Here is a 25,457-nt window from a genome sequence, read left to right on the forward strand (position 1 = left end):
TCAAGGAAGGGTGGGTGGTGACTCCCACTCCGTGCCATCTGACAGGGTGAGGAAGGGATGAAATCAAGAAGCATCTTTCTCATTTCCGTATTCTCAGCATCTAACTTCTCAGTCTGCTGGGAGGCAGAGGAGACACCCAGTGAATGAGTGAAACAGAAAGAAGAACTGAATAAAGCATGGGAATGAAGGGTTGTCACTGCTTCTGAATGTTAGCTCTGTGCTTCCCTCTGACAGAATAAAGAAGATGAGGGGGAAATTACCAAAAGCTTGAGGCGACCAGAGACCTCTTACCGACAAACTGGCCTTGCTCCTGGGCAAGAATACGAAATATCTCTGCACATTGTGAAAAACAACACCCGAGGCCCTGGCTTGAAGAAAGTGACCACAACCCGTGAGTATCACCTAAGACCTGAGATAGGGCTGTGTCTCATTATGCCTTCTGGCTTACAACATCTGACGCAGCACCTGCATCAGTGAGAATTTGCTTACTACTACAAAGTCCATATGGAGAGCCTCAAATGATAATTCTGCAGGTTTGTGATTTGGCATTGGGCTCAGCTGTGTAGGGCTTGTCCTTGACAGGAATCTTGTATGCATCTTTGTGGACTGGGACTGCTGTGTTTAGGATAGCCACCTGTGATCCTAGAACTCTGGAGGCTCAGGCAGGAGTACTCAAGGACACCCTGAGCTCCATGCTGAGGTCCAGGATCGTGTAAGCTACAGAGTGAGACACGGTCTCAAAAAACAAAAGCAAAGCATAGCAAGACGGTGATTTCCTGCTCTGTGAAGTGTGGCGTGTTGGCATGGCTGTGGATTAGACTCCAAACTGACATTTCTATCAATCCTGTCAGAGCAAATCCTCAGGTCAGCCCGAGTGTGAGAGACATAGAAACACAAGCATCTCCTTTCTGAAGCACCCCAAAGTCACATTCTCAGAGCCCGTAGGTGCAGAAGGTGAACTCACTGAGATTATCACAAGATGTCTACCACATTATCTCACTTAACGCTAATATCAAGTCTCCTGTGACCAAAGCGAGGCCTGTGTTGTATTATGTATGAAGAGCAGTGACCAAGGAAGGCTTGGAGGATTGAGTTGCTTTAACACCATGCAGTTCAGACAGTCCTGGTTGTGCCTCCAAGCATGGCTGCCTTTAGAACCAGCCTTGATTATACTCTGACTTTTGCAGAATGTTGATTTCATGTCTCCGTAGAAACCTAAATAAAATTTTACTTGAAGGTCTGGAGAGATATTCCAGTCAGAAAAGCAGTGGCTGCACAAGCCGTGTTCAGCCCACAGCAGTGACATAAGAACCAAGCATGTAGCTAAATAACATAATCCAGAGCTGAGGGGTGGAGAAAGGAGGAGCCCTGAGACTGGCTGGCCAGGCCAAGGCTAGCCAGAGCCCTGTCTCAAAAAGTTACACACACACACACACACACACACACACACACACGCACACACACACACACATACATTCACATAATACAGCTTACACACACACATATACATACATCCAAACATACATAATAATATATACTCACACTTTCACAAAGTCTATCTCTCTCTCTCTCTCTCTCTCTCTCTCTCTCTCTCACACACACACACACACACACACACACATACATACTTTTACAAATCCACATACACTCATACACAGACTCACAAACACATTTTTCAAACACATACACACACATGCACACATATACACAGCTTTTACTTGGTACTAATATCCTTAGAAAATCTTGGGGTGAAATAGGATTTAACACAATTATAGAGACTTTTATGGGATATAACTGAATTTGGAATTGTTCTAACAGGAATTTTTTTAATAAAAGATAAAGGAAGAATAGAGAAAACAGTCTACATTATTGTTTAGTAAGAAAATGTCTGATTTTCTTCAAGAGAACAGATGTGCCAACTCTTTGAGAAATTGACTCTTGTTGGCAGGGGCTTGCTGGGAAAGTTAAGTCTGTTGACTAATGGCAAGAAGGAACACCTTGCGCTTGTGTGCTTGCACGTTTTGCATAGCTCAGGGCCAATTCAGGAAACCATGTGCTTTGTGAGCAAGTGTTTTCCATCATCCTGACAAGAGCTCTCTGTGGTAGGTACAAGGCAGGTATTGACAAGAAAGGAAACTGTCAGATCAGCAACAAGGCAGCAGGAAGATCAAGAAAATGCTTATCCATTCTAAGGAAAGCATACTGGAGAGACAAATGGCTTTTCTTTTACCTACCTTCTGCTCTTTAATCCAAATTTGAGGCTTGCTTGCTTTATATTCTGCTTATTAAGGACAAATGGCCAGCCTTTGAAGTTCTAGAACATGGAAATACCAACACTGATGGACACACACTTTCTTGTTCCTTTTGCATAAGTTTCTAAGATTTTCTCCAGAAATTAAAGAACCTTAACCTTTGTTGCAAAACATGTTTGATTCTTTCTCTCTGACTTATTGTGATCTTTCTTGACACGTAAATGCTGATGAGATCCATTGTCCTGGGAAAGTGAAGGGGCAGGTGGTCCTGAGTTTAAATTCCTTCTCACCATTCTCAATCACGTTAAAATGTCCCAGCTCTTTAAGTCTTGGGTACAACATCTGGAAAAATGGGTTCATAGTGTCATTCTCATGAAGTTGTCATAGGAATGAGGCACTGATGCCACAGATCCATGAGTCAGATGTGCAGTGATGTCAATCTTCGTTTTCAGTATCCTTAGCCACAGCCTAACCTCCTTAGCAGTTTATGTGGCTTTGCGACTGACAACTGAAAGGCAAGGCAGTGTCGCCAACCATGATAACATCATTTTCATGATTTGTGGACTCATTAACCACTAGCTGATACATAACCACTTAGACTTCAAAACTGGACCATGAAGCATCCTCATAATCTATCAGACACTGGTACTCTTTCCATACTCTGCTTGAGTACCAACTGCCTCTGTTTAAAAGTGCTCATCAGATGGATGATGAGAACATAGACTAAACTACTTTAAAAAAAAAATAAAGACCCACATTAAATGCCCAGGATGGCCTAAGGATCACAAAAGCCAAACATCGTTTTCTGAATGAATGTATGACCCAATCTAGATGTATCCAAACTGTAAAGACATCTTTAACGAGCTAGTGAGATAAGTGTTCTATCGCAAAGCTTTCTCAGGGAAGTAGCAGCTACAAGTAGGGAGACTATGTGCATCTGGTTACAACAGGGACAATGAGGCTCCTGGCTAGGCTATAATTTACAAGACACATTGGAGAGGATGGCCAGGAAGGGGTTAGGGGAGGAGGGCAGTCTCGGGAGACCAGCATTGGGGCCACACAGGTGAGGAAGCATGGACTCAAGGTGGATGGGGCAGGAAATGAGTTTAACAGGACCTACACCCAGGATGAGGAGACAAAAATGGGCAAGACTTGAAATAACAATGACTCTTGCCCTAGTTCTTTTGTCAAAAACAACTTTAAGGCTGGCAAAGTTGCCCAATTAGGGCCTGAGAACTTGAATTCAACGTGCATGTCCCACATGTTGGAAGGAAAGAACCACGCCCCAGCAGCTGAACTCTACAAGTGTGCTATGCTTGTGCATGCCACAGAGAGAGAGAGAGGAGAGAGAGAGAGAGAGAGAGACAGAGACAGAGACAGAGACAGAGACAGAGACAGAGATCAATGCAACAAAATGTTTCAAACCCACCAGGACAGTCCATTGTCTCATGCCTCTGTTCCATGATCCTAACAGAAAAGTTGTCTGTCATCCTGGAAAGTCTTGCTAAAGACATGGCTGAGGAGAGAGCTCAGTTGGTAAAGTCTGTGCCTTGCAAACAGGAGGACTTGGCTTCTCATTAAAGAGCTGGATTTGATGGTGTCCTCTTGCAATACCAGTTCTGAAGTGCAAGCACCTAGAGATAGGTGGATCCCTGGAGCTCGCTAGCTTATGTGGTGAGCTTCAGGCCCATGAAAGAAAGACTAGGCCTCAAGAAAATAGGTGGGTTTCCCTGAGGAATGACACTTGAGAGTGTCCTCTGGCTTCTGTATATATACATATACATACACACTCACACACACTCACTCACACACATGCACACACACACACTCATACACACACTCAAACACTCATACACACTCGTACACTCACACACTAACACACACTCACATTCACACACACTCACACACTCACATTCACACACATTCTCTCAGTTCAGGAGAACAGTAGCTGCTAACAGTAGTGGTGATGGTGGCAGCAGACAAAGGAAAGACTTCCGTCATGGAACTGCTGTGTGCCAGGTTCCATTCTGGATGCTTTACAGGCTTCGTCTCTTTTACTATTTGTGAAACAAACACACAAGCCCTCAAAGTAGATATCACGGTCCCTCCACGTGACTTGTCAGACAGAAACCAAGACTCACAAGGGCAAAAGAAAGTAAGGACTCATTATGAACCAAATATCTTCCATGGTATGTGGCAAAGCACTCTGAAGCTACTCTTCCCCTTGTTGCTCACAGGCCTGGATGCCCCCAGTCAGATCGAGGTGAGAGACGTCACAGACACCACAGCCCTGGTCACCTGGTTCAAGCCTCTGGCTGAGATTGATGGCATTGAGCTCTCCTATGGCATCAAGGATGTGCCTGGAGACCGCACCACCATTGACCTCACACACGAAGAAAACCAGTATTCTATTGGGAACCTGCGGCCTGACACCGAGTATGAGGTGTCCCTTGTCTCCCGCAGGGTGGACATGGCAAGCAACCCTGCCAAGGAGACCTTCACCACAGGTGAGAACTGCCCCCACTGACAGGTGCAGAAAAGACAGGACACCAGCACAGAGAGTCCTGCTCCATTCTACCTGTGAGTCCTCTTAGGCTCATGTGACCTTGAAGACAGTCAGGATGGCCTTTCCACCTTTGTAACTGGTGACTTGATTTAAAAAAAAAAGGCTTAAATAACCTTCCACATTTGTGTGCATATGTACATACATGTGTACATGTATGAGGGGGAGAGAGAAGGAGAGTAACGGGGCAGGGCTGCTCTGATACTCCCAACAAATTCCTAGTTAAAATGTAGTGGCTCGGTGGTAAAGCATTTGCCTGGCATCTTAGCAAATGGCATTACTTCAAAGGTGTCCATCCTATACATGCCTTACTGGAGTTTAGGAAGAACCAGAGGTCATCTCTAAGTTAATAAGAATCTACTAAGTCAACTGAACAGTTTTCCCACTCACTCACAGTTTTATTTTGGGAGCTTTCTGTTCTTCCGACACAAAAAATGGAAAAACAAATGCAGCTGATAAATCATTGAGAAAGGAGCCATGCCTGTGCTCTTGGTTTAATTCCTGTATCAGCTTCCAAGACAGGGACTGTGGGGAACTCTGACATTTCCATCCATGGGCAGGTGCCTTCTGAACCTCTGATAGAAATGTCAAATCTACTATCCTGGTGCCTGGTGTAATACAAAGCCTCCTTTCTCTTCCTAAACAGGCCTGGATGCACCCAAGAACCTTCGCCGTGTCTCCCAGACAGACAACAGCATCACGTTGGAGTGGAGGAACGTCAAGGCCGACATCGATAGTTACAGAATTAAATACGCACCTATCTCAGGAGGTGACCATGCTGAGGTTGATGTTCCCAAGAGCCAGCAGGCCACAACCAAAACCACACTCACAGGTGAGCTCTGACAAAACAGGAGCCGGCGGCCAGGTGTCCCTCTTTTCAACCTGCCAAAGAGAAGGAAAAAAAAAGAGCTTCCATCCATTCCTCTTGCTGTCAATGTTCCAAATTAGTTTGCATCAGACGATGGACGTACAGAAATCACAGTGACCAGATTCCAGCCTGGGTCACTCTTAGAGTTCCCTGAGACCCTGCCTGCTTCTAGAATGATCCCTACCTACACATTCTCTTTTAGGTCTGAGGCCAGGAACTGAATATGGCATTGGCGTTTCTGCTGTGAAGGGAGACAAGGAGAGTGACCCAGCAACCATTAATGCAGCCACAGGTGAGGTCCATGGGAGCACCACCATTGCTGAGGTAGACAGAGCAGCCAAGCCAGGGCTGCTGAGAGAAGTGTGTTATAAAACATAGTCGGAGGAGAAAGGGGTCTCTAGGAACACGGAGCCCAAGGGAACATCCTAACACAATTCTCTAGAGAGGGAAGAGAATAAAGGAATTTGAAAGAAAAATTGGAATCAGACCTTATAAAAGGCACAAATTTTTATTTTATCAACCTACCCTTTCAAAATAGCTAGTTTAATTGGTACAAATATGAAGTTTACCTTTAGCAACTGAGAAAATACCTCTAGCAGGCAAATATTCAACTGTCCATATAGACAGTGCAGCCCCCGGATCCCACTGTATCCTATAGCACAGCCTTGGATAAAGACCAGCAAGGGCTAAAGGATTTGGAGTCACTGCTTCTTTCCTAAAGTGTACTGCCCCTCTGCCTCCCAGCAGCTTCCAGCTAACCTGTCCTGGCACTGTAAAGACAGGAGAGGCTGGGGTGTGTGAGATGTAGATCATACCTGGTTGCGTTTCCTTGGGATGCAAAATCTAGCTGTACATATACATACATCATCTTTATTTATGTATACTTATAACATATCCATATATATGCACTGTGATTTTGAGACAATTGTAGATAAATATGCAGTTAATGAGCTATCATTCAGAGATACGTCTGTACCCTTCACTTAGTTTCCCTCAAAGTAGCAGATTGCATAAAGAATAATTCTATTACTGGATACAAGCTCTTGGCTTTAAATTTCAGTAGTGTTGCGTACACTGTGTATCTGCACATATGTGTGTATGTGCATGCATATGCGTGTGCATATATGTGGACATGTGTGTTAGTTCTGGGCATCTCATCACATGTAGGTTTGCAAAGGTATGGACAACAGAGACTCAGAATCATTGCACTGCATCCTGAGTACCATTGTTGGAATATCTCACAATGACCACTTCCCTCTTGCCCTTTCTGCATAACCCTGAGAATTCAATTAGCACTCTCCATCACAGCTGTAATTTCACCATTTCACAGACTTAAATAAGTGGAATGGGACCAGAGAGATGATTCTGTCTTTAAAGGCTAGGCTAACAACCAAAAATACAAGTGGGATGTATCCATCCACCTGGGCTACAGCAACGAAATGCCTTAGACCAGGTAGCTTTATTAAGAGAGAGATCTCTTTCTCACAGTCTTGGTGCTGACAAGTAAGGTTAAAAGGGCTAGAAAATCAGTTCCTATTGAGGGCTCTCTGTCTTGTCCATTGAGATGTCTGTCTTGACTCTCTCTCTATTCGGGTGACAGAAGGGGCTGAGGTCATTCTGGGTCTCTGTGGTTAGTCCACTGAACCTAACCATGGTGACTTATGATGACCCTCACATCTGAATAGCATTTTTTTGGGCACGAGGTTTCAATATATTGGTTTTAAGTGTCATTTTTTTATCCTTTACCATTCTTGAGACCAACTGTCTGTCTCTTGGAAGTGCTTTCTTAAGTAGCATTTCATAATTTAGATAAACCACTCCACTTTCATTTTCCCCCAAATCCCGAAAGGTAGTGTGCAATGAATGGCACCTGTCTAATCAAAGGTCAGTCAGGCCACTGTCCTGCAGCTACACAACCTTTTTTGATTTGCAATCTAAAGCAGATCCCTCTTGATTCTCTCTCCAGAAATTGATGCACCCAAGGACTTGCAGGTGTCTGAAACCTCACAGGACAGTCTGACTCTATTCTGGAAGACACCACTGGCTAAGTTTGACAGATACCGCCTCAACTACAGCCTCCCCACAGGCCAGTCAAAAGAGGTCCAATTGCCAAAGGATGCCACCTCCCATGTCCTGAGAGATCTGGAGCCAGGGCAAGAATACTCTGTCCTTCTCACTGCTGAGAAGGGCAGACACAAGAGCAAGCCTGCACATGTGAAGGCATCCACGGGTAGGTCACCCTGAGCTTCCCCAAGTCATCTGCTGACTTTGGGTGGCAGAGCTTTGTATCTGTCAGAAGGTCTGAATGTGATGCCCGAGGGCAAAACATGCTTCTTTCTACCCTCATAAAGCACTCTCTGCCACACTGAAAGGGCAGCTTCCTTGACTTTTCCTCCTGCTGTCAGTCAGCTGAACCAAGCTCCCTCACAACGAAATGCTGATTGTTAAGTATTTCTAGCGGGGAACTGTAAAACATGGAGCGCAGTGTTGCCTTCTTCAAGGTGCTTTTTTCTCTCTTTTTAGAATGGTGCGTTCCATGGAACTCTTTACATCCCTTAGTTCTCTTCCTTAATCTAACGACAACTTTATTTTTTTTTCATTACCTGAAAGATGCCTGGGTTGTTGGGATTCGTTATTTGGACTTCCTCCTTGGAGTGTTTTTATTACAGGTCTCTTGCTTTCCTCAAGGTGGCCCAGGAGAGTCACACTTGTCCCCAGGCTTCCCCAGCACCCTTCACACCTTCCCTTTGTTTCCAGTCACGAAGAGGTTCCTGGCTCTCCCGGGCTGATCTGGGTCCCTTCCAACTGTGTTAGCCACCACACCAATCTTCCTTCCTGTCACGTTTCTTCCAGAACTGAGCTGAAGAGAGAATCTGGCAGGAAAATAATGTTTGTTATATGAAAAATGACACATTCAATTTGAGCCATTAAGTTCTCAAGATTCTTTAAGATTTGGCAAGTGGTAGTCTTCGCTCCCATTTTCATTAACAAGCATATATTAAGCAATAACTGCACACAGTCCACTCTTAGGTGTTAAAGAAAGAGTGTGCCACATGGTCATCTGTTTCCTTATCTTTCATTTGTTTTCCCTTGCAAGCATCCCTGACAGCATGAGCCTCTCACAGTTCAGTTAATCAAAGGTAGGGAAGTAGAATTAAAAACAGATTAATCTCAAAGTCCAACTTCAGTAATCCAGCTTCACATGTACTTAGTATAATGTTCCAGGCGACCTGAAAATGAATCAGAAATATAAGAAGGAAGAAAATGTTCTCCTTCCTCCTTTGTTCTTCTCCTTCCTCCTTTCTCCTCTTCTCTACTCTCTCCTCTTTCCCAGAATCATTATCAACCCCCAGAAGGGAACTCCAATCCTGCAACTTTGGAGTCAAAAGTAGACGTTGCAAGATAGTTCTTATCTGTGGATGCTGTGAGAAAGCAGAGGATCAGTGGCCATCATGTGCTTTCTCCAAGGAATCCCGATGTTCCAATCATAGCAGTGGCCCACTTGCAGGCCTCTTCCATGATGTAGCATCATATTGAAAATATAGTTAATCTTTCTACACATAGTACCACCTGCATGGCTAGCTTGCTCCAAAAGAAATGAAAATACAAAGAACTTTTCCATGGGATGGGTGGGCCTTCAAAATTTGATCTCTCAGACCTAGCTTCCAGGACGCATGTCCTTGGCCATCATGTAACATTCACCTTGTATGTTCGCCGAACCTGCCTCCTCCTTCAAGCCTCTGAAGCTTTTGTTATACTGGTCTCCAGTTTTCCACACAGCATTCTCTCTAGTCTCATTGACTTCAAGTGTTATTGAAAACAAAGGTATCCTCTGAACCCCCTGTTAAAGTCCCCACCCTGGTCTACGTCTGATGCCTCTCCAAGGTTCCTTGGACACTTACTGACTTGAGAGTGGCAGTATTTACCTTATTGTCCCTGACCTCCTCCTCCCCATGACCAGAATGTAGGGACGGTCTCCTTGGTCTACTGTTGCCTGCAGTGACTGGAACACATCCAAAGCCAGGGTTAGTGCCACGAATATCTGCAGCGATCCAGCAGCCCTGGAGCCAATATCACCACATTTGGTGTCTTTTTTGTCCTTCTCTGCTTTAGCAGCTGTTTAACACACTGCAGGACAAAGGAGCAGGGTAGTCATTCTTTAAGCCTGTTTAATATGGACATTACAAAGAGAGAGGATGAAATGAGGGAGGAAGGGAAGCAGAGAGATCAAAGGAAGGTGGGATAAGGAGAAAGGCAATGCTCCCTTTCAGCATGGAGGAAAGTCAGTGTGGCTAGCCACATTCTCTTGTCTTCTCCCTCCTCTCAACTCTCCCGTCTTCTCAGCTCTTCTCTCAGTTTTTCTCTTCTCATTCTTCTTTCACATTCTCATTAACTAAACTCTGCCTAAGGCCAAGGCTGTGAGTTTCTTGTGAGCAGTAAGAGCCGCAGAGGAAGACAATAGGCAGAAGCCAAGGCCATGAAGCACATTTCCACAACAGTCTACGACTCACCACTGAGACCTCAGTGACTCACGTGAAGTTTTGTTCCGAACCAAAGCTTCAGGCATGGTATTAGAGAACAGTTTGCTCTGATTTACCATTTTGATAGTCTATGGAGCAAACTGAAGTTCATTCAAATATTTATCCTGTCAATGCATGCAGAATCCAACAGAACAGGTACACTCAGGAGAGAAAGGTTCACAGTGCCACGAGATGAGAAAGATGCAGCCCGTACTCAAAGGATGCAGCTCTACTGTTGTAGACACAAGGAAGAGGGGAGAGGCAGGTGAAAGTTTCTGCACCCCAATAAACCTCTCTGCTGACACATAATTCAAATCAGACCAAATCAAACCAAACTGCAAAAAGCCCAGATTTAATTGATACCAACGCTCCTGGGTAGCCTGGTAGCACCCAGAGAGGTGCTGGGGAAGGAAGACAAGAAAACCATGAGTTTGTTCTCTGGGGGGCGGGCAGTTTAAATACCCTGTGGGAGTGGACTTGAGCATCTCTGGGGAGGGGTCATCACTTGGCAGGCTTTCTCAGAGGTGGAGTCCGGACTGAGGCAACTCCCAGGGGAGGGGCCTTGGGATGGAACTTCCACCCAAACATTCCAGACTCTTTGGATATACGGATGCCAGGAGCCAGGGTGATGCTTCCACCCAAACATCAGGTTCCCATAACCCACCTGCCAAAGGAGACAAAGAGTTCAGAGTAATCTCAGAAGAGGTGCCCTTGGGCTGAGTCCTCAACAAACAAAAGGAGGGGAGAGTGGGGAGGGGGCAGTCTCTTTTCCAGAAGCTTTGAACAAAATCTATGAAACTCAGAGTCATGGGAAGCTTCATAGTCATGAAACAAGCATGGTCCTGCTGTGTGCCTAAGAGGAAAACCATGGGTCCCGAGGCTTGAGGCTACATGGTGACAGCTGTAGAATGTGGATGTCCTGGGCCTTTGGCTTCGTTCTTGGTAGTTACTGAGAATTACCAGAAAACCCCAAGGCAGTTATATTTCTATATTTATACTTTGTATTTCAAGTATGTTTTCTCTCTAGAACATTTGAAGTTTGGAACATTTGAAGCTTGTGGTGGTCTTCAGACTTGCGTTTAACCTTCTCCTTGCTGTAGGAGAATCATTCCCTCACACATACAAAGAGCAAGTAGGCTGCCAGTCAGTGGTCACCATCTATACAATGGTGGGAATCTGAAGGGCTGAAGAGATGCCCAGGGATTCCTCGCTGCAGCTGCTCAGCCCACCCTGAGCACAGATGACACAGACTTGGAAATTCTGATTTTCTAGCCCCGCTGACATTGCTCAGAGGGTAGATTCCGAAGCACAGCTGTGAGAGGACAATAGCCTTTTCATCATGAGTTGCCAGGAAGGCTGGGGTGCAAGTAGCCAACGGGAACCCTTGGCTGATGCTGCAGTGAGACCACAGTACATCATTCACACTGGAAATGAAGAGTCAGCACTTACATACAGCTTCCAGGGTTCCTACTTCAACTCTTGCTGCTGCATCTTTATTCAAGGCACCCCATACACACCCTTCTCCCACACTGGAATTCCTCTGTCAGTCACATAAGTTTATTAGTGGAAGTTTAGGCTTTTACTTATCTGAGCATGTGTTTGATGGCCAGATGAGGGGAGTGGCCTACCAACAGTATCTGTTGTAGATGTGATCACACACCACTCAGATATAACAAGTCATAGGTCTTTCTTGATACATCTATAAAAAAGAAGGGGAAAGCTGGAGGAATAGGTGGCTACCAAAGCTCCATTTCTAACACAAAAATTCTCACACTTCTATGCGTCATGGAATGTCATCCTTTGGATTTTTTTTAACCAATGACTTCCAGATGTAAAAGCTGGTATCAGGCATCAGGCCAGATGTGGCCTACTAGTTTGTCTGAGTTTATGTACCCAAGTTCTAGGCCCTGGTCATGCAGGCTCATTGGAAATCAGCAGCTACATAAACAGGAAAAATGGATTGTTGTTTTCAAAGGAGCCAAGAGTTCCTACCCTCCCATTTTCAGGATCCATTTCCAGAGAAATCTTTTTCTGTAGGTCATGCAGGGTCCACACAAACTCAGTGCAAGCAAATGACCCCTGTAAGGCAGATTTGGACAAGGGAGACTACCGCATCTCCGTGTTCTGGAGACAAAGGTGGTGAATCAAATTATAACACAATCTGATAAATTGCTTCTCCCAGATCCCAGGCAATACGGAGCAACCTTCCAAAAGTGTGTCATCTGCCTCAGTTCAGCGGTAGCGGTAGTATTAACTTATCCCTACTCTCCTTTGGAGTGGTTTATAAGAACTGATCTGAACCCCAGAAACAAAAAGTCCAAACTAAACTGCGGCACACGTCTCAGGAGAGGTCAAGACGGCACACGGAGAAGCCTAGCAAAGCCAAGCAGACACAAAACTCAAAGTGCTGTACAAAGACCCAAGAACAGCGGAGGCTAACTCATTGTAATAAAAACTACTTTGCCCAATGAAAGCTGAGGTGTGGAGTCCAGCACACAACTGTCTAGAGTTTTCTCTAGGACATTTGTCTATAGGAAAGTGTATTTCCAAAAGAAAACTCAACTATGTACAAAGGTAAAGTCAGTACTGTACTAACCTATGTATTGCATTTGATGGAGACAGCACTACTGGGCATACGGTGACAGCAGCTTGGCACAGACTCTATTGGCTTTGGCCAGTGCATTGTTTGGGTTCTGGAAAGGCAAGCATTGAAGACTAGTATAATTGACCTTGTCTCTGTCATTGTTCAGAACGAACACCTTCCCTGCAAAATCTCACTGTGACTGAGACCGGCTGGGATGCCCTCAGACTCAACTGGACAACAGATGACCTGGCCTATGAATACTTTGTCATGCAGGTGCAGGAAGCCAACAAGGTGGAGGCTACTCACAACTTCACAGTGCTTGGCAACCTCCGGGCTGCAGACATCCCGGGTCTCAAGTCTGCCTCTCCTTATAGAGTCTCCATCTATGGGGTAGCCCAGGGCTCTAAAACACCAGTGCTCTCTGCCGAGGCCTCCACAGGTACTTTCTACCTTTATCCCTAAAACTTCTGTTTTTCCCAACAGGAAAGTGACCAAGGATAATCATACGCCATGACATTGGAGTGGCCTTGCCAGCCACAAGCTATAGTGTCATGAAGTCTGATGCTGGAGAGCCATGTCATCAAGTAAAACAGTCCCAAGGCCACCCTAACATTTCCCATAGGCAACGCATTGCTGCTGTACGGAGTTCACCATCTGGGACAATCAAGCATGTGGGCCCATGATGATTAAGTGCTTCAGTCAAAAAAAAAAATTAGCCCAGAATTGATTCCTGAATTTTCTGAAATTTAGGATTGTTCGTCCCTACACTCCCTCTTTTGCTCTTTCCAAAGCTTAGAGAGTTGCATGGTGTATGTTTGTCTAAAGAAAGTCATGTTTTCAGGGGATATAGAGCCTGCTTGTGATCAGGATTCCCTGGGTCTAACAACATAGTTTAAACTCGTTCTTTGTCCTTCTCTAGGGAGAACTCCCAATCTGGGAGAGGTCTCAGTCTCGGAGGTGGGCTGGGATGCCCTCAGGCTCAACTGGACGGCCCCAGAAGGGGCCTATCAGAACTTTTTCATTCAGGTGCTAGAGGCTGACATGGTCCAGAGTGTCCAGAATCTTACAGTCCCTGGAAGACTGAGGTCAGTGGACCTGCCTGGGCTCAAAGCAGCCACTCGCTACCGGATCAGCATCCAAGGGCTCACTCAGGACTCCAGCACAGACCCTCTCTCTGTTGAAGTCTTGACAGGTATTCTAGACTCATTCGCTCCTTTTCTCCACCCTTGTCTGTGCTCTAGAAGAAGCAAGTCTGTAAACAGGGTTTACCCTATTCCATTTTGGGGAAGTACCAGGGGATCACTGTTGCTTTTTTTCAAGTGCCTTATCTATTGTTTGGCCAGGTTCTGCACTAACCCTAGTAGTTTTCCATGAAAATTCCACCTACTTTTCTTTTTCAAAAATGAGAGCTGACTTATCTTGCAAAGTAAGTTTCAATTATAACATCTAAAAAGTTGGAAAGCACAGTTTATAAGTGAAAAATAAAATCTATCTGAGGTCATTTTAAGAACACTTAAGAGCTTCCCATAGCCCTATTTGTGTGTAGAGAATGAAAGTTTTGAGCAATTCTAAAAACTGCCTTTTATTCCCAGAGGCTGAAAGAAAAACATGGTTTTAATGCCAACAACTGGAGTGTGCTCAATACTGCAATAAATCAGTCTGTAGTCAGCACTAACCAAACAGTTGATCCCTACTTTAGCCAAAACCCATCTCACTTGAACTCCAGCGTACAGCTCCCTTTTAGTAACTCCATCTCTGTGTCCTCACACAGAAGAGATTCTGGTCTGGGCAACCTCACAGTGACAGGCTTAGCTGGGATGTCCTCAGACTGGACTGGACCACACCAGATAGGACTTATGTCCAGTTAGTTTATCACTTGGGTCAAGGAAGTTGACCAGGCAGAAGGAGATCATCATCTCACCATTTCTGGTATCCTATACACTACAGAAATCCCCAGGGCTGATATTCCCTTCAGAGTAACACTGTCTGGCAAAATGAGGGACCTCCATACTAAACCACTTGTTGTAGAGGTCATCACAGGGACATGGCGCTTTCTGGACCAGGGATGTAATATAAGTCAGCCTGTCCTTAAAGTAGGAAAAATTCCTCATGCATTGGAAGTCTTACCTGAATATGATTGGCACATTAGTCTGTGACTATCAGGTCTGGGCTAGAATTCCATATTACAAACTGAATATTTATTTTGGGATGTATTGCTTTGTATCTCTTGGCCTTCTTTTCTCATCTTCAAATTAAAAATAATATCCCTGCTTTAGAATTTTGCTGTGAGAAACAGGTAAACTAAGAAATGAAAGAACTTGACAACGTGTCTGTCATGTAGCCAGTTGCAGTGAACAGCTAAGTTTATTGTAGTGTTGTTCAGGGTGTCCTAGAGGAGCCAACGTTATAGAATGAGTGTATGAGATTTATTAGAATATGAGATTTATTAGAATATGAGATTTATTAGAATAGCTTACAGGCTGGAACCCAGCAGTGACCATCTACCAACAGAAAGTCCAAGAATCTAATAATGCATTCCACAAGGCTGGATGTCTCAGTTGGCCTTTATTAAACTTTGGACTCCTGAAGAAGGAGGCTCTAATGCCAGTGAAGGAATAAACTCGCCAGTGCGAGAGAGAGCAAGCAGGCAGAGAGGGAGCTTCCCTCCTCCCTCTGCTCTATATGGATGCCAGCAGGTGTGGCCCGGATGAAAGCTGGGTCCTCCCCTCTCAAATGGTCAGGCTTGAACGTGGCTCTTCCAGCTTCATATATTTTATTTTATTTTTTAAAGAATAATTCCTCTCAGGTGTACCCAGCCGCTTGGGTTTTTATAATTCCAGTTGCAATTGAGTTGACAACCCAGAATAGTCACCACAGTTGTAAAACCAATCCTGGTACAGAACAGCAGAGTCAGCAGGCTCCCTCAGAGGCAATAAGTAATACACAGTTCCTAGCCAGACCTCTTCAGATCTGGGAAATAATCTAGCCATCCTGACCAAAAAGTGTCTAGGACTCTCTCTATAAAAGACACTTGGAATAAAAACATTTCCAGGAAAGGACAGGACATTTAAGTTCAATGTTTTTCATTTAAAATGAAGGGGGGGAAAAGGTTCTACTCAAATTGTCCATTGAAAATATGTTGTTCCATCTATCACAGAAAGCTATGTCTATTCATAAGGGGTCCAGACATAGCTCCCAAGGGGGCTGCGGTGAGTGATCAAATGTGTGGTGGCAAAAAATGTTGATGCTGGCCTCCATGCACATGCCTAGGATTTTGATAATGCCACCAAATTACCAAAAGTTTTTTTGTACACGTACACACACACGTGTGTGTGTGGGTGTAAAGTTGGCCGTTGCTCTAAACACATAAGAAAGATGTGACCCCTGCACATTTGTGTACACACACACACACACACACACACACACACACATGTAAACACACTACTCCCACTCTGTTTCAGAATGAGAGCCCGAGACTGCATTGAATTCAAAACAGGGACATTTTCCTTACCCCAAATCCATACTTTCTTAATTGGCAATAATGACCGCATTCTTACCCAATAAAGCAAAACTAATGGTGGGCCCTGCTTTGTAACATTTACATTTGCACCATTTCGCAGCACAGATCACTTTTAATTAAAAGCAAGCAGGCTCATTTCATCCAGCCTTGCTTTTGTGACATATGCTTCAAGCCAAAAGTGAAGAAGGTTGGGAGAGTGAGAGCCAAACCAGGAATCTATTGTGTAACCTCATGTCCTTGAAAGCTGAGAAAAGCTCAGAGAAAGCAGCACACCTGTCAGAACTAGAGACAGTGCCTGGTTCAGAAGTCCGAGTGCAGTGCAGGTAGCCAGCCACAGACGATCTTTTACAGCTTCAAGTAATAAAATGAGGCAAGTCAGCCTCTGCCACGTGACTGGGATGTTCCAAAACACATCAATGGGCTCTATTTTTAAAGTTGCCATTTATCAGACACTTGCTATGATTAATGTATGATATGAAGATGTTGAAAAATATTAAGTCATCATCATAGAACCTAATGTGATGGTTCTATTTCAAACTGAAGGCTCAGAGAGAAAGCAAGATTTGCAACCTGACACGGTTTGCCAGTGTCAGAACTCTAACCCAGGTCTACAGACCCCTAAATCCTGTGCTTCTCACTACTCTACTTCCTTAGCCCATCCCAATTCCACCTTCTTTCCCGCTGCCCTTCGCTGCTGCCTGTGCATTTCTGCAGACTTCTGTGGTTTTGCCTCTCAAGGAGGCATGATGCAAAATTTCCTTTGCTGACTATTTTCAACTCTTCAACAAAACTATAACCAGAGTATCAAAATATGAATACAAAAATACCCAGAGACCAGGCGTTATCAAAACCACAACATTCTCTCTCTTCTTTTGCTTTCCTGGAGTTGGGTTGCGGGCATTTGACTTTCCTGCTCAGTTTGCAGCACTCACTGACAGAAACCTTTCTGCCTTCTTCAGAGGAGCTCCCTCAGCTGGGAGGCTTATCAGTGATCGAGGTCAGCTGGGATGGCCTCACACTCAACTGGACCACAGATGACCTGGCCTATAAGCACTTTGTTATTCAGGTGCAGGAGGCTAACAATGTGGAGGCTACTCAGAATCTAACAGTACCCGGTAACCTCCGGGCTGTGGAAATCCCAGGCCTCAAGGCTGACACTCCTTATAGAGTCTCCATCTATGGGGTGCTCCAGAGCTATAGAACACCAGTGCTCTCTGCTGAGACTTCCACAGGTATCTGGTATCTTCCCCACCCACGCCAGTCCTTGTGCTTCCCTGCTCGCTCTCTTTCTCTCTCTCTCTCCAAGAGATGGCAAGAGCATTAGCTTTTCTTTATGGCTGAGACTTTTCCATGCATGGTGCATGCTCAGAGCCCTTTCTGTAAGCTCTTCCTTCATCCCATCCCTTGGCCACAGCAATGATGAGTCATGTAAGATACTGCCCCTTCTGCTCTCTAACGCCCACTCTCACGATTTACCTGGCCCATCCTACAATGACATCTCTGAATGAAGGCCAACGGATAACCAGCCTGTAGGTTTTAACTCCCATCTCCAAGCCTGGCAAAGAGAAAGCCCATCCTCACACATGTGAGTTTTGATAGAGCACAGATCATTTATTTTAGTGACTCACTTGCTGTCTGAAAATGATACTTCACTATTTCAGAATCCCTCCTTGAGATGGGTCCTATAGGGCTTATACTTAACCAGTGATTCTTTTAAACTAAGTGAGCAGAAGAGAACTGAATTACCCTCGTGTAGGCAATTCTCTCAGAAGCAGAGTCATTGTTAGAACATCAAATGACTTAAATAGCTGACTAAAGAGAGGCAACTTACAATCTGGACTTGAGAATATCCTGAAGAGAACGTTTTCAGCAGTAGCCCTTGGAGCAAGGAGTGTCCCAGGCTACAAATGAAACAGTGCTCTGTGAATAAGAGTTGCTCCCTGAAGCACTGGTCCTGGAGTGGCTACTTCCCAACCCCCACACCAGTGGTGCATTCTGGTTTACTCATCACCCTCTTCCAGTTACAAATGCTTTCGGCATTCAATGGCCTCTGGGAGTCTGCCCTTCCTAACCCTGTTTTCTGCAGCTCATCTTACGGTGTGCCCTGATGAGTGACTTTCCAAGAGACTGCTCCCCTTTTTATATTACCGTGAGTGAACACTCACAGAAAATGTTTACGTCTCTGTTGACTCTGCGATTTTGCCTCGCTCATTCTGAGCACTGTCACTGATACGTCCTCGAAACTCAAGCAACGGCTGTGTGGCCAGTGACCTCAGAATGCCCGGACACTGCAGTTGAGGCTTTCCTGAATGCTCCTCTGGGTTCTTGTCTGACATTCACAAATGACTCCTTCCCAGAAGGCAGAACAATCACCCACCACTTCTGATTTTTCCTGCAGATCTTGTGGTTTGGATGCCGCCTGTATTCTGTCTTATGGTAGCAACATTCTTGTCTCTGATGAGTTAGCCTGTAGAGGAGAAGGGCTGTAACTCTTCTGTGTCTCTGAGATTAGGGGTCTTACTCCTTACTGCACAGATTGTATCAGCTTCACAAACACTCCTCATGCACACCCCTTGCAAGCCAGATTGCTACAGCTCAGAAAAGCAAGAGCTCTGGCAGGACATCTCCTAGGCAAAGTGTAATTTCTTGGATAAATGGCCTGCTGAACTGTTTGGCTTGGCTGTCTTGGAGGGCAATGGAGGACTAGCCTTCTTGGCCCACACAGACACAAGGAAGAGAGGACATGCCATTTTAACAGGCGATGAGAACAGCTAGCTGTCCCTTATCTAAAGTATGAAAAATTATCAAGAGTTGTGCTGAGAGGTGGGTGGATCCTTTCAAGTGCCAAAATCTGAAGCCTCAAGGTCCCACCCAGGGAGGGCCATGGTGTCAGAATTACTTAGCACTTGTTAGATAGATGGGCACCCTCTCAAAGCAAAGAACGGCTAAAGGGGGAAAACGCACTTGGTCCCTGAGGGCAGCTCAAGAGCCTAGCAGCTGTCAACCCTCAGGACCCTGAGGCAGAGCTCTGGGAGGCAGGTCCAGCTAAGACAAATTCATTCCCACTGCAACCAGCCAGCACATCTCCTGTCCTGAAGTGTCTTGCCAGGCCTGATCATGAGTGGCAAATGTAGAGTAGAAAAATATAATAACCGTATCTTCTTTGGTTCATTTTTCTCTTAACAAAACCCTTTTCTCTTTCATTGGCACTGACTTTTACTGGTAGCATTGCTTTGTCTTCCTGTAGCCTTGAACCATCAGATCTTTCTCCCCAGGCATGATTCGTTCTATTAACCACCTCCACTTCAAAACACAGCCAAACAAATAATCAATTTGTTTCTTCTCTCCTAATTTCTCATTTTTCAGCCAAAGAACCTCAAATTGGAAACTTAAATGTTTCTGGCATAACTCATGAGAGCTTCGATCTCTCCTGGACAGCGACCGACGGGATCTTCGACATGTTTGCTATTGAAATTATTGATTCCAATAGGTTGCAGCAAACGACAGAACGTAATATATCTGGTGCTGACCGAACTGCCCACTTCTCAGGGCTCCCCCCTAGTACTGATTTCATTGTCTACCTCTCTGGAATTGCTCCCAGCGTCCGGACCAAAACCATCAGTACCACAGCCACCACAGGTACATGAGCATTCTCTAGTTTCTGACACTCTCTCTGCAGTCTTTGTCAGCAGGATGAAGCCACTTCATTTCATTGGCCACTGGGGTACAAGCCATGGAATACTGGTTTTCCTAGGTCGCTGGGATACACCATTGCCTAACAAAACTCTCCTCCCACAGCCATCTAAGTGGAACGTTTTCATAAATCTATGTGTCTGATTTATCAGCAGTAGATCATTGTAAATACTGTATGACCCTTTATCCAAGTTGCCATAAAGCATTTGAAAAAAGGAACTCTCCCCTTTGGTAACTTCAAAGTCATCATGAGGATTTTCCAGGTCTTGCAAGATGTCTCTTCCAGTCAAATTTACTTTTTTTTCCCCTAGCATCTTTGTTGTCCTAAAGTCTTGAACAACCTCATACCAAATTATCTTCATGATTTCAGGAAATTTTCAAGAGTATCCTGCTTATTTTCTTGTTTGTTTCCTCTATCTGAAAAAAACGAAAAAAGAAGAATAAAGCTAGTTAACTAATCAGATAAGCAGTAGGTAACCACACCGTTCACATCACCTCAACCTCAATACCAGCTGGAGAGGTAAAGATGCCCCTGGCCAGAACATTGAGAGACGTGTAGCAAAAAGGATTTGATAGTCATGTTCAGATAAGGAGAAGCCCAAGGGCTCAAACTGCGCTGGCTCTGGATATCTAACCACAGCATGTGTTCTGGGCCAGATGAGTTCTGCTGTGCAGATGAGGGAATCATCTGTGAATTAGGAAGGAGAGGTTTGTACTCTCTAGCAGTATCCTCAGTACATTTGAGGAAATACCTTCTCTTTGCAGTGATTAGTGCACCACACACTAGAAATGCATTTGTGTGTGTGTATATAAAGTATATATGTATTTATATATAATATATATATGCAAAAATACAGCTTTTTCATTATAGTTCACAAAAGAGGAACTATTCTGGGGAACCCAAGAAAAAGATTGGTATTACAGCATCAAAATTACCTTCTACTTAGGTCACCAATGATTGTCAGAGACCCCATGTGTATGCTATTTTAGAATGAAAATTATTATCAGGGTTGTCCCTAGAAAAGGGGAGCCACAGCCCATTCATGTTTAAGTACAAAAAAAAAAAAACCAGACAGGACAAAAATCAGTTGACTACATACACTTGCTTTGAATTGGTTCTCAACAACGAACAATTCTTATCTGAAAGATGGAGTCTAAAACTTTATGGAATTAGTCTCTGCATTTTAATTTTGACTATAATGGTGACTTAAATGGGATTTTCATATATAATCTTCTTTCTTTCATAGACAACTTTCTTCCTAGCCACATCCCTACCTCAAATATGACCCCAGGAGCTTGCCCTAGCTTCTTACAGAAGTTACTTGTTTTGATCATACTCTGTCCTGAGTCATCCTGAAATTCTGCCATCCCTAGCCTTGAATAAGCCTTCTTTGAATTGCACTATTTACCTGCACAGGTCATGAGGCAGGCAGCATGCTCAGGTCCTGATGGTCCACACAGCACAAGTGCATCCCACGAGGCAGGCAGCATGCAGCACAGGGGTTCTTCCCACCAGGGGTTCTTCAGTCTGTATGGAGCCCCTCTGAGCAACATTTTAAAAGTCAGCTACTACCCATTATCATCCTCTTACTTACAGATCTGTCTCAATTTGATAAAAGCATCTAATCAGAGCTTTACAGCGAGTCTCAGTGCTCTTCCCTACATAGCCACTGCCATCTGCTTGTACGGAGTTAACATGACTCATTTTGTTTTAGTTCCTAAACCATCTTTTCCTCCACTCCTCACAGCGCTCATTCGAATCTGGCTCTGGCCTTTCTAATCAAAGTCTCCTGTGTCTCACTCAAAGGAATGTCTGCATGCTGTTTGGGGTCAAAGTGATCTATAGTTGCTTTCCATCTGCCAGGATTTTATTTATCGGGGGCCTTAGACTGTTAAGAAAGAAACTCTAAATTGTAGCCGAAACCTCATAGGAAGACCCAGTTTTGGCCATCTTGTTCTGGAGATGTCTCGTTTGTCTGAATTCGTGACAAATAGGCTGCTCTCTTTTGACATCTGCTCTGGCAAGCCTGTGCTGTCACCCACTGTTGTCTGTTCAAAGCACCAGAACTTTCTTCCCATCCATCAGCTTGTCAAAATCACAGTGCATGCGGTGCCTGTTTCGAGCATTAAGTCTTTAAACGTGTCTGTCTCTTTTTGAAGCAGAAGTATTTGTAAGGGTTAGAAGGGGTGGAAGAAAAGCGTCCCTTGCTTTCATGGAATGCTGAACACACCCCGACTAGCATTCTCTTCCTGGGATGTGTCTGACATCTCCCATTGCAGTGCGGTTGCATCCTCTGGGCATTGGATGAAGGTAACACTAACCTGAGAACCAAGCATCTGCATGATGAGAGTGCTGGCACTGCCAGTCATCTCACAGTCACATGAGAAGAGTGATAGACTCTATATTTAATTCAGGAGATTGCTTCTATAGCAAAAGATGGTAGAGAACTGCATTCCATCTGGAGGACTTTATTCTCCCTGTGGGTGGAAAAGCTTGCCAATGTGGTGGTGAAAACTTCAGCATTATCAGCACCTCAAATTGACAGGAAAGAAAGGCCACGCCATGTAAGCTGTTTCTGAGTCAGATTGGTTTGACCCTTAGAGACCTTGGAGCACGTATGCCATGCAGCTTTGCAGTTAAAATTTACCCAAAAAAAAGCCCATTCTTTTTTTTATTATTGATTTTTTTATTGAACTCTACATTTTTCTTTGCTCTCCTCCCTGTCTCTCCCCTCCCCTTCAACTCTCCCCCAAACTTTCCATGCTCCCAATTTACTCGGGAGATTAATCTTTTTCTATTTCCCACGTAGATTAGATCTATGTAAGTCTCTTTTAGGGTCCTCATTGTTGTCTAAGTTCTCTGGGATTGTGATTTGTGGGCTGGTTTTCTTTCAACCCCAGATTCTATTAATAGCTCAGTATTCTAGGAATACTGTTTCTCTTTAAAATGCAGCCTGGTTCGACTTACTTCACATTATTATTGCTTAATAAATGAGGAGGAGGCTGGTCCCACATACATCTCAGGAGATACTAGCTGTGAAGGGCTATTGTGTTAAATGAGCTGCTTGTTACTAACTGTTTAAGGGACAAGCGAAGTTTTGCCTCAACACAACTCCCTTTTTACAAAGATTCCATTAGGTAAATTCCCTAATCAAGGAATTCGGTACTTATCTTCAGGTTTTCTACAGCTTTTACATATACCAGATGTTTATTAATGGGAATCATCTTCATTTACATAGCATTTGGAGTGAGGCATGGATTTTCCCATTATGCATACATGTAAGTTTCCAATGCCCTTGAAGAAATTTCACATACATGTGGATATTAGCCTTTAATTTGTGGAGATCACACACACACACACACACACACACACACACACACACACACAGAGTGTATTTACCATATTTTCTTACCAGCTTATCCACCGATGGACTAGAGTTGCTATGCAATATTAACAATAACAATGACACTAAATGCAAGTTTCTAACCCTGAAAAGCGATGCCACTCCTAAGAAGGAGAGGACCATCAAAACCCCTTGTGGGAGCTCTTCACACTTGTCTAAAGCTGCATGAATCTCTGGGCTCTTCACACTTGTCTAAAGCTTCATGAATCTCTGGGCTCTTCACACTTGTCTAAAGCTTCATGAATCTCTGGACTCATTTTAGAGGATTTTTTATCCACACTGTAGAGAGTCTAGATAAAGAGTAAAATCTACATTAGTGGCGATCTAGAGCAGGAATTTTGTCCACAAATTGTGGCAGGTAAGATGTAAAGGGCCTATCCTAGTATCTGAGAAGTTCAGTAAATACTATAATTTGACATTTAAAAAAGCTTGCCCCAAGCCAAACAAAAAACTTATGCAAAACAGCCAAGCACAACAAACTGACAAGTTCAACCTAGGAAGGCTGGTCATTTGCTAAACTTTACCCACCTATTAAATTTGACCTATGACATTTCTTTGAAACACATAAAGACATGATGCCTATTTTCTGTCCTGGTCCTACCTAAGTCAATGGTAACAGCTGCCATGGTTTCAGAAAAGCAAACCTCAAAAAATGGTTAGAAATTCTATTCTAACAGTAACTCTCAAGATACAAATGTGGTCTTCTGTTTTCACTGAGCCAGTCCGTCCCAGAGTCTAAATCACCATAAGGAAGATATGTCAATAAGTATAGCTCAATATGTATGGTAGCTGAGATCAAGCCTAGTTGATACTTAACCTCTCTCACATCATCTTGCCAACATAGCCTTGGCAATTTGCAAATTTATTTTAACCCCAATTTCTTCATGTTAGGGAAGAGAGTACCCACTGGTGCTCTTGGCCGCCTATGTAGGAATCTAGCAGACATGGGTGAAGTAACTGCCTCACATTCTCTGGGTATTCTAGAAGTGCTATGTCCCTCCTGTTGTCTCCCAACAGTAAAGTGGTCTTGTTAAAAATAAACAACAAGGCTGGGGTGTAGCTCAGAGTTAAAGTCCCTAGCCCATCATGAGTAAGGTATTAGATTTTCTCACTATTCGTATACATAAGTAGCTAAAAGAACCAACACGCCTAGATGAAACAATAGGACTTCCTCTTAGTAGTACATTGAGTGTGTGGCATCAGATTTTAAACTGTTATTTTTCTTTTCAATCATCAAATGTAAATTTAAGCCATTTCATAAGTAACATAGAAAGAACAGGTGTGAGCAGAGAGTCTGAGTACCCCAAGAACACAGATCCCATCAAGCCCTTACTTGTCACCTGCTGTTGGGCCTCCCACAGACCTGAGAGAAGAGAGGGAGGCTGAAAGAGGGACACTCAGGAAGGAAGCACAGGTCCAGTTACAGTGTTGTTTCTGCTAATCCACAATGTGAATAGACTCTACGCTTTGAAAGAGGTGTACCAAAAAAGAAGACAATGAATAGGAAAGACTAGGGGTGTGGATGAGACAAGCGTTCATCTGAATAATTAGGCTGAAAGTACCTGTTTTCACTGGAACTCACTGCTTGGATGGCGCAGAGTTACAGAGGCCAGCAAGAAAGAAAGTCAGCACTTATCTAAACAAAAGCAACATCTGAGACCCTTGCTTTACAAAGCAAGACTGTTTGAACAGTAAATATAATTTCATCTTTGCTTTGATAAAGCTACAATTCTTGGGAAATCTTCTCATGAAAAAATATCCCATAAAATAAACTTCAACTGTTTCCAAATCCACACAGGAAGTCCAAGACAAAGCAAAACTTCAGTCTCTGCTTCCGGATGAAGGAATCCATTCACTTATTCACTCTGATGCCAATTACTTCTTTTTAAACATTTTCTTTATATCCCAGGGGTCTGACTGTGGGCTTTAATTCAAGGTTAGTCAGAACTTTGAAACTTCTTAATATCCGCACAAAAGAAAGGAAAGAGGGAAGGAAGGAAGGAAGGAAGGAAGGAAGGAAGGAAGGAAGGAAGGAAGGAAGGAAGGAAGGAAG

The 25,457-nt window shown here is 44.1% G+C and overlaps 1 protein-coding gene across 1 annotated transcript in view; it reads left to right on the top strand.

Moving 5' to 3' along the window:
• Tnc (tenascin C) overlaps positions 1-25,457 on the top strand; it is an 85,813-nt gene that overhangs the window by 32,673 nt on the left and 27,683 nt on the right. Inside the window, exons 6-14 of the mRNA XM_026781773.1 lie at positions 235-391; positions 4,490-4,759; positions 5,462-5,647; positions 5,886-5,975; positions 7,650-7,913; positions 12,954-13,226; positions 13,707-13,979; positions 17,267-17,539; positions 19,674-19,946. Of these exons, the coding sequence (XP_026637574.1) occupies positions 235-391; positions 4,490-4,759; positions 5,462-5,647; positions 5,886-5,975; positions 7,650-7,913; positions 12,954-13,226; positions 13,707-13,979; positions 17,267-17,539; positions 19,674-19,946 (2,059 nt within the window). The remainder of the gene's footprint in view (positions 1-234; positions 392-4,489; positions 4,760-5,461; positions 5,648-5,885; positions 5,976-7,649; positions 7,914-12,953; positions 13,227-13,706; positions 13,980-17,266; positions 17,540-19,673; positions 19,947-25,457) is intronic.

This window comes from Microtus ochrogaster, chromosome 10 (assembly GCF_000317375.1).
Source record: "Microtus ochrogaster isolate Prairie Vole_2 chromosome 10, MicOch1.0, whole genome shotgun sequence".
In the NCBI taxonomy this organism is placed as follows: domain Eukaryota; kingdom Metazoa; phylum Chordata; class Mammalia; order Rodentia; family Cricetidae; genus Microtus; species Microtus ochrogaster.